The following is a 15,291-nucleotide window of genomic DNA, read 5'->3' on the forward strand; positions in this document are numbered from 1 at the left end:
GCATCAGACTCTAGGATCTTCCAATACAGGAGCCGGTGCTCTGGTAACAGGTGAGTAAACGCAGTAAGTATAGCTAGTGATAAGAGAGCCGGAAGCCCTCAGCAGGCTGCGGGCTGCGTGCTGCGATGGGGACCCTGGGATTGGAGAAACCACAACCTAGACCAGTGTGGGAACTCAGCAGAACAGAAGGAATTGGTATAACCTCCCAGGAGGCTTCATTTACCCCAGAAGGTAGCGTATCCAGCGGAAATGTTCAGCTTATCGCAGCTTTTCTTCGTGTACATAGGTTGGCAGAGTTCTGACCATACTGACAGTACCACTTTCGACTTTAAAGGAATTTGCTTTTAACACATCAGTTGGCTGGTGCCTGGTGCCAAGGCCAAGGGTGAGCTTTCTGCTTCACTTTCCTTCTCCAGGCTGCAGCTTCTCTCCCCAAGCCAGGCAGCTGTCTCCCAAAGGCATGCTGTCCGTCACAGAGGGAACCAGGGGCCCAAGGGAGGCGCTCGGCACAAATCTGTCGTCAAAGCTGAAAGGGGAAAAAAGAACCTCAACGCGAGTGCCCCGCTGACTGTGGTCAGAGTGATGTCTTTGTTTCTCAAGGACAGGACGTTTGGTGAAGATTTGGTACGAAGTGCACTTCCCGCTCCGGGCCTGCGGAGCTGTGTCCACCGGAAGGCTGTTCCTTAGGGCTCACAAGTCCCCTTTTTCCTAAATGAAAAAATACGAGTGTGAACTCCCGACTCTCAGCAACACATGATATTATTGTATGTGGGCCAAGGAGCCCATAAGACGCGTACTTGCCTAATGACACAGCAGTTCATTTCGACTCAGCAAGCTGGCCGTAACTTTAGCTTGTTTCCTTTCTCCATGCTTTGTGGAAATGGGCCACAGTCATTTTTGCTTCACTCTTCTTCATCACCTTCTCGCATGCTTCCTGTTTATGCCATTAAGAGCTGTTTTTAAAGACCCCTTTAAGGGATATCCTTTAATACACTCTTTTTAAAATAATTACTCATCTATGGTTCCCACTGAGAATATCTGAGAGTTTAGGAATATAGGAACTTCTTAAAGAGAGATGCCTAATCGTCTGCCTAATCGTCTATGCAGAGTATTGCCAATCTCACACCTAGTTCAGTTCACCCAAATTATATTTAATCAGCCATTCTGGAAAAGCAGTAGATATTTAAGAATAGATTCAGAGCCAAAAACCCACCATTTTGCATTTATGTATAGTGTTTATAGATAAACTTCTAGGAGTAGTAGTTATAGATGCAAAAAAACTGTTTGCAGTAACATAAAGTCAGTTCTTAGGGACTCATAATAATATGAACAGCATGTCTTGTTGGGGCCTGAAAAAATTCATGCGGGACAGAAAATCCCTGTTATAAAAGTTCTTTCTCACCTTCAAAGTGTGACAGGTGTGATCTGTTAGTTGTGTCCACACCCTCGGCCTGCAGAGCTGGGCTGACAGCAGTCCGTAACTGGAGTGTCAGTGGTGAGCATGTTTCTGTTTCAAGTGAGATTTCCTCTTTCCCATGTAACTCCTGTGTCCTACCCCGAGTTCCCCATGTGGGCTCCTTCCCACTGCACCCGACTTGAACTCTCCCGCCCACGCGGTGCCACTGGAAGCAGCTTCCGTGTTGCTCTAGAAGGAAGTTTCGTTTCTAGAAGGAACCTCAGCCCCCATCACATCTGAGCTCTACGGATGCACCAGGAGCCACGGCCAGGCCAGCTGCCAGTCCCCCGCGTGTCCTGCTTCACATGTGTGGTCCTCTGTCCCACCTGCTGTCCCACGGCTCCTCTGGCGTGACACTCTCTTTGCTGCCTTGGTATCTTCCGCAGGCTGGTCCTTTTGGGGCAGTTATTCCAGCCGCCTGTGGTCTTTCTGCCCACCTGGTTGGTCCCTCTGTTCCTCCCGAACCTCCCAACACCACATTCTCTGCGCATCAGCCTCCTTTTTGCTCCCACAGCCACACACACACCAACTAGACATTTCAACAAGCGCCAGTTACATTCCTCTGCGGGTTTCCCACCGCCCTCTCCCCTGGGTGACACTGATCTTCCCACAGCACTCCACAGGGGCCCCCATCTTTCTTCTCCTCTCCTCATAGGAGGTGCATGTGCAGGGTGTGGGAGAGCTTGGGGGGGGGGGTGGTTTGCTGGCCCTGAGAAGTGCTTTGCTGTCCACATGGAGGACCAGGCCACGAGCAGCAGACCCCCCTCCCCCCGCCAGTCACCATGAGCTGCACAAATATTACTGCCATTTAGCTTGACCTTCCATTGTGCTCCGAAATGACTGAAAATACTTAAATCACGTGCAGTATTTTTCTGGAAGCGAAAAGAATTGGGGTCCTTTTAAGAAGCCACACTTGAACTTTTGCCCTTTTCTGACTTTTTGAGTCATTATATCCAGTTCAAGTTTTCCTTTTGTGAGAAATAGCTAATTTCTCTGTTGATGAAATGATGAATCATAGGAGCGCAGTAATTGTTAGAGATTAAGGATGCCGCACCGGCTTTCAAGCACTTAGCTCTGGGAACTGAGTCTTGCAAACATTTCTGAAGAGTTTACTGTATGCCAGGCTCCGGCCGACTAACATCCTAGTTCTTTAACTGATTTAATGTATTCACTAGTCCTCACAGCAGCCCCGGGAGGTGGGTCGTATTGTCCCTTGTTCTTGCTTTGTGATGTAGGCACACTGAGGCGGAGTGAAGTGACCGGCCCAAGGTCACTGAATGACCAGTGGTCAGGGCCTGGACTTGAACCTCGGTGTCCGCTTCCATGCCCACGTTCTCACCACCCCGCAAGCCGCCTGAATGACTCAGGTGCGCTGAGGACCCTCGGGGAGAGTCAGCCTTACTAAGTTGTGGTGAGGATCCAATAAAATAGTTATTTGAAAGGGCTCGGTAGACTGTGAAAGGGGAACCTCTGGCGACCTGTCCACACGCCGTTTCCTGTTAGCCAGGGGCCCTTCCTGCGGAGCCTGGCCCTTGCTCCTTGGCTGCACTGCCGGCTCAGATGGAAATGGGCATGTGTGCGTCTGCAGAACATGGGCAGGTCTCGGCATCGAACGTGTCATGTGCCAAGCGCTTTAATGACATTCACCCCCATTCATGTAGCACTTAACACCCCCTCCCGTTTTCTCTAAATCACAAAAGGTTACTTCCTGCCAAGTGTCTGCTCACACATACTGGGGACCTGGCCTGAAGTGCCCTTCAGTGTGTCATATGGGGTGTGGGATCATGTCTTTTCAGCATGCGACCCCGAAACAGAAATGATTTGGGGATTTGGGCAAGATTTTGAGCAATGGAATGGAGGTGGAGAAGAGTCCAAAGGTGAGGACTTAGCAAGGCCACGCACTAAAAAGAATCATGCTTCCACATGCGGGATAGGAGACCAGCGCCGGCCCCTGCGGTGTGGTGGGCGATGCGGGCAGGAGGCCTGGGAAGGAAGCGCAGAGGAGACTGAGGAGGCCCCGTGGGCCGGAGGGAAGGCCCGTCGGGGTTCCATTGCAGCAGATAGTGAGAGGCACTTTCCCGCCCCCTCTGAGGCTGGGCCTGCTTTCCCTGCTCCCGCGTCCTGGCACTTTCGGGTCTCACAGGCTCTCAAGTCAGAATGTGGGAGATCTGACTTCCTCTGGTTCCTCCGGGGAGGTGAGTAGTGCAAAGGCTGACTTTTTTGGATTCTCTGGAGCTTTTTTAATGCAGCCTAGAAATTGAGTTCTTCCTGGGTTTTTATGGGTCTGGTATTGCATCCCCAGGGACTCTCTGTTGAGGGGGTCTTCCAGGCAGGATTTGTGATCATAATGAGCTATTTTTCCCTCTTTTCTTCTGAGAACAATATCCTGCCATTCAGTGTCCAAATATAGCAGGCAGTTATGATAGAAGAATATCCTTATGTTAGGAAAGAAGTTGGCAGCCTCAATGATGTGAAAATGTCCAATTTAGAAAACACATTTAAAAAGAAAAGCTCCTTTAAGTCCTTTTTTTTGGAGTCAGGTGGAATAAATAAAACGCTCAAAAGGCAATGTGTGGTCTGACAACACAGTCCACTTCCTGTCCTGAGTCTTGCAGGTACTTGTTGATTTTGCCTGAACTTCAGATGTTGTTTCTGTCATTTCACTAAAATGTCAAACTGCAAGCTGGTTCTGGCATCTAATCGGGAGCATGATTCGCATGCCAGATTTCCTAGCTGGTGCCCGTAATCAAAGCACTGGGAGCATGTTACCAGGGACTGACCATCTCCAGGGGTGGGCAAACTTTTTGACTCGAGGGCCACAATGGGTTCTTAAACTGGACCGGAGGGCCAGAACAAAAGCATGGATGGAGTGTTTGTGTGAACTAATATAAATTCAAAGTAAAGGAGCGGAGTGGAGAGCAAGAGAACCCTCCGCTCTTTCGGCTCCGCGGGCCGGATAGAACAGCCGAACAGGCCGGATCTGGCCCGCGGGCCGTAGTTTGCCCACGGCTGATAGACTTTTTCTGAGAATGTTGTTAAGTAAGACTGCATAATACAGGGGAGGGCAAAAAAGCATCAAATCCCAAAGGAAGAGTCCGGATGGGACGTGTACGTCGGTTAATGGCTGGCAGTGTATAATCAGGGAGCTCCTCGTGAGCCGGTTGTTTTCCCTGAGCAGGATGAAGGGTGATTTCTTCCCCGGGTTCTTGTCCAAATGAATTCAGAGGATGAAGCCATGGACAAAAGGTGGTAGGTGGAAAGAGTGGAAATTTATTGGAAGCAAGTACAGACTCCCACGTGGGAAGGGGTCCCCAGGGGATAACCCCCCAAGCTCTCTTTTGCTAAGGTTGATAAAGGCCGCAGTTCTCTGTCTCTTCATGCTGCCTTCTGATTGGTAGAACATCAGCTTCAAAGCCCTAACCCCAGTGGTGACTCTCTTTCCCCCTTCTGGGGTAGAATTCTCTACCTCCTGTGAAGATCTGTTCTCTTTCTCCCATTCGTGGGCATGTCTCTGTCCTCTGTGAAAGTTTGTTTCCTTTTCCTCCCCATACCCTGTGCTTTTCCCTATCTTCTGTGGATGGATGTCTTCCTCTCCCCTTGTCCTGGGGCACTCTTTGTTTTCCTTGGTGAATGTATGCCTTCTGGCAACTCCAAGCCCTCACCTCTGCCTTCCTCCCCCATGGACCCTCTTTATTCCTAAAACTCCCTAAACCTGCCTATTTTATCCCTAAAACTCCTCCACTAGTATAAACTCACTTAGTTGATGAAGGTGTCTATAGTTAACATTCATCAGAAGTATAGATGTAAGCATGTCTGTCACACTTGGCCAACCCCAGTGAGCCTCAAGGGTTTCTCTTCATGGAGTGCTGAACCGACCAGTACAAGTGATGTACATGTAACTCAAGCAAATTGAACGCTATGATTCCCATGTAGAGGGTAGTTTGGCAATGTGCTTTTTTTTAATCCTTTAAAATGAGTTCACTGTTCTGTCACAGGAATTTTATTTATAGGAATTTATGTTAAGGAAGTAATTAAGGATGTGTCAGGTTTTAGTCATAACGTTTTTAATCACATCATTGTTTATAAAGGGGTAATGAGGAAAGTGCTTACATGTACAATGGCAGCTGAGTGAAATATATTACGTTACAGTCAAATACGAAATACTATCCAGCTATTATAGGTGATGTAGATAAACACTGATAATGAAAAGATGTTCACTGTATATTGTTAAATGATAAAATCATGTTTAAAGGACACACAACAAGTATGCACAGTACGCTCACATTTTTGTTAACCTGTAGGTGTATTCCTAGAAAGTGACTTGGAAATATAGTTCAGGTTTTTAAAGTGGTTCTCTGGCTTGTAAAACCGTGGGTATTTAAAATGCTCTCCGTTTTTTGTTTATCTCTGTCTTTACTTTTCCTAAGAAAGAACCCACCGAGTTTCTTTTTCTTGGAAAAGGAAAACGAGCCCGACCATCTGAACGTGAGTGAGTCTGGATAACCTCACGGGATGCTGAGTTCTCAGCTGGGCACATTTGCAAACAGATTTCAGCTGGCGTGCCCTGACTTCAGAGCAGTGACTGCTCTTTCATCCCTGAGGTAGCAGAGATTATTCGCGTTCTTCCTAATCTCTGCAAAATGCAGCAACTCCACTCATCAGACCCTCCCTGGGGTTTCTTCCTACTCCCAAACCCCAGGCCCACACTTTCTGGATTTACCTAGAGGAACTGCTGAGTGGGGTATGTCCTGCCTGTCTCATATTCACAAGCTGCCAAGTGATGCATGTATACGAAGAAGAACCCATCTTATTATTTGTCGTGCGCTCAAACCAGCCACTCTGCAAGATTATCCTTGCTTCTGTTTCCTGCCACTTCTAAGAGAGGCCTTTATATGATCTTGTTTTTCCATCACTTGTCGAGTACCCTAGTTTTGAACTTTGGGGGAGAGCTATGGCGAGTGCAGTACGTGGCTGAGAAGTCCGTGTTTCAGGGGAAGGTCAGCAGTAAGTGGGAAGCAGTTGAAACAGTGACAAGGAATTCACTTCCATTTGAAGGAAAGGTCCGAACAGCTGCTAAACCCTGGCAACCTCTTAGCCCCTTCCTCAGGTACCAAGGAGGCCTCTGTCTGTCCACAAATCCTGGGCCCGGTTTAGTTCAGTGAAGCAAGATATACACCGAGTGGCCAGATTATTATGATCTCTCAATGCATAATAATCTGGCCACTCAGTGTGTAAGTGTGTGTGTGTGTGTGTGTGTGTGTGTATGTGTGTATTAGAGGCCCAGTGCATGAATTCGTGCATGGGTGAGGTCCGGCCAGCCTGGCCGGGGGGAGGGGACATGGGTGGTTGGCCGGCCTGCTGATGGTCGAACTCCTGGTCAAGGGGACAATTTGCATATTAGCCTTTTATTATATAGGATATACACTGAGTGGCCAGATTATTATGCGTTCAGAGATCATAATAATCTGGCCACTCACTGTATGTTTTTCCTCATTAATCACTCTTGGCCCATGCCATGGTTTTATAGTTAATTTCTCCTACCTTTGAAAATATAATTTCAGGATGAATTTGCAGTCAACATAGAAGTAAATCACAATACACATCTGGTAGACCAACTTCCTCATTCTGTAACTTTGGAATGGAAATTAATGGACAGAGTATTGCATCACGAGTTAGGAAACCTGTATTTGGATTCTGATTCTGTCATGAACTTGTAGAACGTTAGAGAGGTGACCCATCTTTTAGGTCCTAATTTCTCCTCTGCAAAGGGAGAGGGTCAAATTCAGTGATTTTCAAGCTTCCTTCCAGCTCTGAAATTGTGTGAAAATTACCCACAAAGGATAATTTTATTGTTGCCTACGTAACTCAGGGCTGGAGGCAAAGCCCTGTGAACAGTCCAGCCTTGTGGCCCCTCTGCTTATCTCTCTTGGTCCAACAAACCACTGTTTTCTTGTTTATCTTCCTCTTCTCATGCCACACTAAGTAATTTCAGAGAGAATCTCATTTTAGCATTCTCTATATCCTCTAACGAATGATGTGTCTTTGTGACTAGTGAAAAAAATTCTTAAAAGCAGCTATTTCCATTAATCTCCAACTTTAAAGCTATCCCCCTGGGAAGTAAATGTCAATTCGAAGATACCTACATTTATAACCATTTCTAACCTAACCTGGAGAAGCCGAAGGCATAATTCGAAGCAGAAAAATTCCTGCCCTGAGACAGTGGACTCATAAATATGGAGTGTGATTTATCTCTATAATTTGGGAAGAAATTAGGATATTTAACATTTTTAGCAACATTTTTTTCAGTATCTACACTGAGTATGCCAAATTGGGCTGCTGCACGTGCTTGCCAATCCCACGTTTTTAATTGTAGATACCGCATTTTAAAATTGAATAATAATTTCAAATGAATTTATTATAAAAGAAAAATCAGATTACCTTAATGAAAGATTTTACAAATCAAATACTTGTGTGTGTTTGCTTGGTCTCATACTATATTTATAGATCCTGAAATATGTAATAACTCTCTTACAGAACCTAACCCAAACAGGTCACAAAAGAGACTATTAATTGCCCATCCAATACCCATTCTTTCCTCTTCCTTCCTAACACACTCTGATTTTATTCAGGGAGGCAACATGCCCAGCCAAAAGACTGCATTTCCCATCCTCCCTTGCAGCTAGGGGCCAACAGAGAAGTGGTTCGTGGGACTTCCGGGAACTCTCCTCAGTGGGAGTAGACTAGGTTGTGCATTTCATGACTGCTTCCTCTGGTTCTTCTAGGTTGGCCCTTTCCGAGCTCCTCACGTTCACAAGACGGCTGAGGCCATGTGAGTCCCTCCATCCCCTTCATTAAAGCCTAACAAAGAGAAAGTCCAGTTTCCTTGTAGTCAAACAAAGCCCCAGACTTGCTTCTCCTTGGCCTGCTGTCCGTTTGGAGCTGCCGCGAACCCATAACTGAGACACATGGAATGATGTGCTGGTGGTGCATCCTGGTCACTCGCCCCACCTGAGGCCCATCCTGGAGGTGTCTTCTCTGGCCCCTCCAAAGCAAAATAGAGCTTTCGTGGCCAAAGGAAGTAGGTGGATAAATACCGGATGATAAAAGCACCATCATCCATCACCCCAGCAAGTTTACCAGTGTATTCTCCAAGTTATTACACTCCCCAGTAACCAGGTAAATGATCGTTTGGTTTGCAAAATTATACTGAACAATGATTTGGTCATTGGATTCATTTAGGGTAAGTGAAATCGAAGTCCCAAGCCCACACCATTGACCCAGGTTAGATATCAAAATATATATCTTTTAGTTTTCCAAACTAATTCTTGTAATAAGCCATATAACTTCTCTTCCTCATTACCACACTGTATATGGCTGTCTGAAAGGGTAGAATAAAAGTTTGCCAACAATTTTTTTAAACCCCAACCAACTGTATTCTCCAATCTAGCTTGTTGATGCTGCAGAGGATATTGTGCGTAAGCATTAAGTTGTGTAACAAGTTAGAGCTAGATGAAATTTAGGATGACTTGCAGTAAACCCTGGAAAAGTGGTACTTTAAAATAATAATGTCAGCAAGCCACCTGTTAGGTAGCCACAGTGCCAAGTGCCCCGAGTTTAGACGGAGGAGCTACCGTGCAATGACAAAAAAAGATTGTGTGGTGTTCTGTTCTGTGTGGTGAGCATGGAGAAGTGATTTGGAAGTGATTTACTGCAGAGGCATGTTGGGACATGCTATGCACCAAGACAGATGATAATGGTTACAGTTCTGAAAATGTTCAGATGGCTTTCAATTAGCTTTGGGCAAGGCTGCTTCTCGCAGGAGCCAGTATTGATTTTTGAGACTGCCTCCTAGCTTTCCAGCTGAAGGGCCAATCATGTCAGTCCTTGGGAGCCACAGGAAAGGGCATTGGAGGATGGACTGCGAGAAAGCTTTCTGGCTGAGGCCGGGGGGACTGGCTGGCTGAGCGCAGATCGTGGTCTGCCGCTGGCCCCTCCATGGATACCAGTAGATCACTTAAGCTCTTGGAGCCCCATTTCCTCATTTATGAAATGGGGTACATGAGAATCCGATGAAGAAAGACAGGCAAATCTTCTGGCCCCAGTGCCGCAGACCTACCTTAAGTGTTCAGTAAATGTTAACGATTATTCTGTTTTCAACGTTGACCTTAAAAAGAGAGAAGAATGTTGAGTTTTTCACGCTTTTCTTTTCCTCCTGAGTTTCATTAAGAAAATAATAATGTGTGAAAGAAAGAAGTTGGGTTGGCTCCACCTGGCAATGCTTCCGCTTTGTTATGTGGGGAAATGGAGAGTTGACAGGGGTGTATCGTGGGTGCCTCGGGGTGCTGTCCTGTGCTTGGGGGGGAGGGCTGTTGCGAACAGCCTTTGTGGAAGAATGGCGTCATTGCATCGCCTCTCAGAATGGCAGCCACCTGCCAACAGGAAACCGAGATTAGTTTACCTGTTAACTACTGTCCCTCCCTCCGGAATGTCAACAGCCTTTCCCCCCACCTTTACTTCTCTTCATACAAGGTCCTAATGGACCCACAGTCTAAGGAGTAATGTCTGACCAGGGCTGAGCGCAGTTAATTTTACTTACTTATTTAATTATTGGGGGTGGGGTTGACTTGAGGACCTTGGCCTGGAGTAATACAGAGAATGGGTTCAGGAAATCTCAGTTCTTGTGTGTGAGGAGTTACCCTCCGCAAAGAACACACCATGTGGCCAGTGTCTGCCAAGAACCTTCTGAGAGACAAATCTCAGGTTTGCGTTATCTCCAAAAGTCAGCCTCAGACGTAGCTCACACTCACGTGGAGGGAGGGGTTTTAAACGTGAAATGCTCCGCTATGAAGTCATGGACGGAAACCCACGAGAACTCCCAGGGACAGGCAGGGAGCTGTTCCTTCAGCAGCAGAGCACTTTCGGGGAGGAAGTGCCAAGCATCGCTCCGTGTGTGTGTGTTCCTAGATGCGCTGAGCGGCGTGTACACTTTCCTCCCGGTGCGTGCGTGCGGAATGCGGAGGAATAAATGTTTGCTAAGTAAATAAACTTAAAGCACGGTGGGGGATTTCTGACTGCAGCAGCGTGTTTGCAGTACAAACAGTTGAAGGCAAGATGCTTGTCAAAATCCCGAGAAATAAAAATTCAATGAATGGCCCATATTTTATTTTCCCAAAACTAAAATTTTCCCTTAAAGAAATAAATATATTAGCCCATCAGTAACTTTTCTCCAACACCTGACATATTTTCGTTAATACTGCATTATTCCCGGTGTTGACAGGCATAATTGTTACCAAAGGGATTCACTGATACTGTTTTCGGAATTGATGGCTGACTTACACAGCCTTAAGATGAAGGATGGTGCATTAAAAGTTTTGTACTCACTTCCCCCAGTCCCTCCAGTGAGGGATTATGAACTGAGCTTTTACTCTGATGCAACTACCGTTCAGCCTTGTGAAAGCGTAGCTAACAGTAATGCAGCCCTTAGTGTAAGGTGGTCCTGTGGCCTTTATTCAGGAGGTAGTGGATTCTAGAAATAGCTGGGGAGTTTGGTTATAAATCCCTGCCCCTGGACATAGTTCTTCAAGGGGGGTGGACCTAATTCAGTATCATCCTTCTAATGGTTGCCTTCTATTGCCTTGAATGGATTCTGAGAATGTTGTTACATCTCTTCTCCCGTCTGTCTGGCTACCTTTCTGGTTTGGGGAGTTTCCCATTTCAGTGTCCATCTCAGTTTCGTGTTTATGTGCTTGAAGAAAGAACCAGAGACCAAAGCGGTTCTGTGTCCCACGCTTTCTGTTAATGGCCAGACCACGTGGTTTACAACCCAATGCGTGCTGCCTTTGTGTTCTGAGTCGGCCTTCTCGTGTAAGCAAAGCTGATGGTTTAAGGACCGTAGGAAAGGGCATGCACTTGAAGACATACAATGCGTTTGGCAAGCTCTCTATGAAATAGAAAACATTTTGCTTTGAAGCCACTGTGTAACCAGCAGAAGTTAAAAAATAAAGGCAAAGGCAAAGGGGCCATCTTTCTCTCCCACATCATTCCAGATAACTGGTTGGACTGGTCTCCCACTGCATTGAATGCTCTGCAAACCTGCAAACCGGCGCCCTTCTTTTCTCTCCTAAGCCCCGGGCTTCAGAACGGCTGCATTTCATGGCAGGGGGCTCAGCCTCTGTCCCGAAGGCCTTTCCCTCCCACTCCCTTGGAGAGGGAGGCAGGATTAATGTCCCCCGTCCCTTTTGATTATAGGAAAAGCCGGCTGCACCGTAATTCAGCGCCAGCGCACCTGAACTCAGGGGGCAGCTCCTGGACAATTGCACTCTTGTTCCTTAGTCTCCCGGGCCCGGGGAGCGGTGAGGGCGAAAGGGTAATGAATTCTTCTGGGTGGTGATAAGAGCCACATTCCAAGAGGATTAACAGCACAAAAAGACCTGCTTCTAGAAGGAAAAAGAAACACTGAGAAAGCGGGGGAGGGGGAACACCCACATAGACACGCACAGTGAGCTTCTGAGTGTGTGCTCACAGCCACATTCCACGTTTAGCTTGACCAGAGCATCTACATGCTGCGCATGGCAGGAGCGGTCTCAGGCTGGGAGCGCCTGGATCAGAGGAAGGGGGGTTGGGCTGCGGCCTCTGCCTCGCTGTAAGGATGCCATCTGGCCTGGCCGCTATCAAGTACTTCCCGGATGAAGACCCAGCAACATTTTCAGAATCCCTGGATTTCAGACTTTGCAAAGAAGAGGGGATGAAAAAGCCCATTGTGATTTGTTAGCCACATCTGAGAACGGTTCTGCAAATAGAAATTTGGCTCCATTTAAACTTTCCCAAAACAGCATGAGCACCGCATTGAAATGTGGGATCTTGATTGTGCAACTCAAGTGGAGGTCCCTATGTGCTTCGATGGATATATTTGGTGAGACGTAAAGGCAGTCTCATTCCTGCTAATCAAGGGCCAGAACCAACCCACACACATCTGCTTAGCTCTGCCTTGCTGCCTGTTCGGAAAATAACCTCTCCTTCTGCAGAGAAGTCACTACCCGCACGGGAGAACGAGAGCGCGTGGATGTGGTCCCTGCACCTTCTCACCTTCTTCCCACCCTCCACCACCCTCAGCCCAGGGCTGCGCTGCCCGGCTCTCAGACTTCACATCTCCACACCCCTTGTCTTGCCACACCCCCTCTTTAGCTAAACCCTAAAACAATAATTCTGAAGGTGTTTCCCACTCGGACACATTGTTCTTGAGAAATAAACACATGATCATCTCTCGCTGAAACAGTGACTTTTACAAGTTCTGTGCTACGGTCTAAAAAAGAAAATTGCCAGCCGGTTGTAGGGAACTACAGCTTTGACGTCTTCTTGGCCAAAGACTGGTTTTCTTTCTAGCCAGAAGAGAACATCCCACAGATTTCGAAGTGGGCCTTCGGCAGAGACCCTGATCCACAATCCACGGCTGAGCCCATCGCAAAGCCACCCTCTCGATGGCAGACAGGCTGACTGACGTTAATCATTTCCCAGGGAGTTTGTTTGTGAGAGGAGTCGCTTCGGGAAAGGCAGGTTGGAGCAAACCTTTGCTTAGCTAACCATGAGTAATTATTTGCCTATGTCCATAATTTTAACAATGTGAATTATTAGCTCAGACCCTCTCTTTGATCCCAAATTGGACAAGATCCATTGGCCAAGACCATGACCTTGAGGGAAGGCTCTTTGTTCTTAAGAGAAGAGGCTGTTGATGATCTTTGTGCGGTGAGATGACTTTAGCTTCAGCGTCCGTGACCCCGGAAATGGAGCCACGGGTTTTGTGCAGTGTAGCCAGCTCTGGTAGAAAAGGGGGACATCTGTGATATTCTCAACAATAAAGATAACTTTAAAAAATAATAAATAATAAAAATAAATAAACGGATTAAATTTTAAAAGTCCCGTTGGTCCATCTCCACCTGGCGTACCTGCTTCAGTCCCGTGCCTCTGAAGCTCTCGCCAATGGAGGAGGCCAGTCACTGCCAAGGGTTCTCTTTACGGTCCTTCCTTCCCATTCGGAGAGGGGGTGGGTTGTTTGTAGAAAATACAAGTCGCTTTTGACTGTCCGGGGATGTATTTTAAAGTGCTTTCTGGGATACGCGAGAAAATGCTTTTCGATTTACGAGAAAATAGCCGCGAGTTTGTTAGTTATTTGCTGTGACCAAACAAACCCGGTTTTAGCAACAAAGGCAGTACCTTGACGTCTTGCCAGGGTTGTGTTTCGTAGCTAAACATGACATTTAGGAAATGTCAACTGTGAATGACTTTTTAAAAAATCGTAATAACGTATGGCTGGGTATGCGTACAACCCCCGACTTACAAGAACTTGACAAACAAGTCTCCAGTGGACATAGAAGGCCGCCCTTCCTCCATCCGTCCTTTTCAGGATCCCTTTCATGTCTCCTCGTGGGCCTTCCATCCCCCCTCCCATCCCCGGCCGTGCCAGAGCGGTTCGGCAGCGCCATGGAAACTGCCCGTGGAAAACCTCGGCTCTCTGGGAAAGCTGGTTTCCAAGGCAGGAGGGGACGCTGTGTCCAGCAGGCGCAGTTGGCCCTGACCCCAGAGATGGCTCCTGAACAGGCCCAGCTGGACTCCCCAATATTTCCTCTAAGGCAACATGATTCTTTTTAACTTCGTTTACTTTTATTCACTTAGACTTAAAAGTATCCTTTTTTTTTAAGATCCCATGTCTGTGAGAGAGATGAGGAAAACAACCCTTGTTCATTTACATGTACATGTGAATGGGTTGAGGTATGGTGACCACAGGCACACACACAACCCTCCTGTATGTTTAGTCTTTATATCTCACTGTTACATAGGTGTCCACACACACTCTTCACCTTTACCAGTGGTGCATCTGGGACTCAGAGAACTTGAAATATCTGAGCTGCTGGAAGCAGGACTAGAAATTCAACATTTCATTCTGGATTGAGTTCTCCTGTTATTCCATGGTACATTGTGTGTGCATATTTTTATATGAGTGTTTTTTGTATGTACACACAAATGCTCATATCTCCGCCGCTTTAAACAGTGAAGCAAAAACATTTGCAGATGATTGGCAAACAGTGTAATTCAGAGGGTCTCAGACCGTCTCTGACTTCAGTATCCTGCTATTCAAGACCCTTGAGTCTGGAAGGTGAAGATTAGATGACTGGATCTTATTGCATAAGCTTTAGAGATTGAGGGTCCTGTGTGTGCACCTATATAACACACTTAGAGACCTGAATGGTAAGATATTACACCTTGGCTGAGAAATATCTACGTAGTGGTTGATTAAATGATTAATAAAATTCATGAATTATATTTCTGTTCATAGGCCTAATCCCAACACTAGTAGCATATTTCCATCTGTGCTTTGGACTTACTAATAGTAGTCAGTCCATTCTTAGTAAATGGGTATTATCCATATCTACAAAGTATATTTGAATCTCATATCAAAAAGCTTATTTAATATCATTCGATCTTTTCATGTGGAAACCTTTTGGATCAAAGCTTAAATAACACAGTTCTGATAGTGAACATGATAAACATGTACATAAGCACATTTTACAGCTCTGTTGATAGTAATAATATTGATGGCTCTAGGCAGATTGCTCACGGGCAATCAACACACAATGGGAACGTCATACGAGATGAACTGCTGCTGTTTTCCGAGACAGAAAATTCTCACATTTTACATAAAGCCTAAAGTTAAAATGGCTCCAAGAAAAAAACATGTGTTAAGAATTATAAGTGTTTAGCTTAAAAAGCGGGGGAAAAATTGGGTTATCACAAACATTCCTTTTTTTTTTCTCCCAACGTATAGAAACAGTTTCCATCCT

General features: G+C 46.3%; 1 protein-coding gene across 9 annotated transcripts in view; it reads left to right on the forward strand.

Annotated features, from left to right (window-relative positions):
• Positions 1-15,291, forward strand: part of SPATS2L (spermatogenesis associated serine rich 2 like) — a 145,789-nt gene that overhangs the window by 32,082 nt on the left and 98,416 nt on the right. For 2 of the 9 annotated variants that reach the window (XM_080670617.1, XM_080670625.1), the window contains exon 1: positions 8,243-8,285. The exons of the other annotated variants lie outside the window; for them this stretch is intronic. In XM_080670617.1, the coding sequence (XP_080526743.1) occupies positions 8,284-8,285 (2 nt within the window). In that variant the 5' untranslated portion in view covers positions 8,243-8,283. Of the gene's footprint in view, positions 1-8,242; positions 8,286-15,291 lie in introns of those variants that run through there. 9 annotated transcript variants of the gene reach the window in all.

Source organism: Plecotus auritus (genome assembly GCF_963455305.1).
Source record: "Plecotus auritus genome assembly, chromosome: 5".
In the NCBI taxonomy this organism is placed as follows: domain Eukaryota; kingdom Metazoa; phylum Chordata; class Mammalia; order Chiroptera; family Vespertilionidae; genus Plecotus; species Plecotus auritus.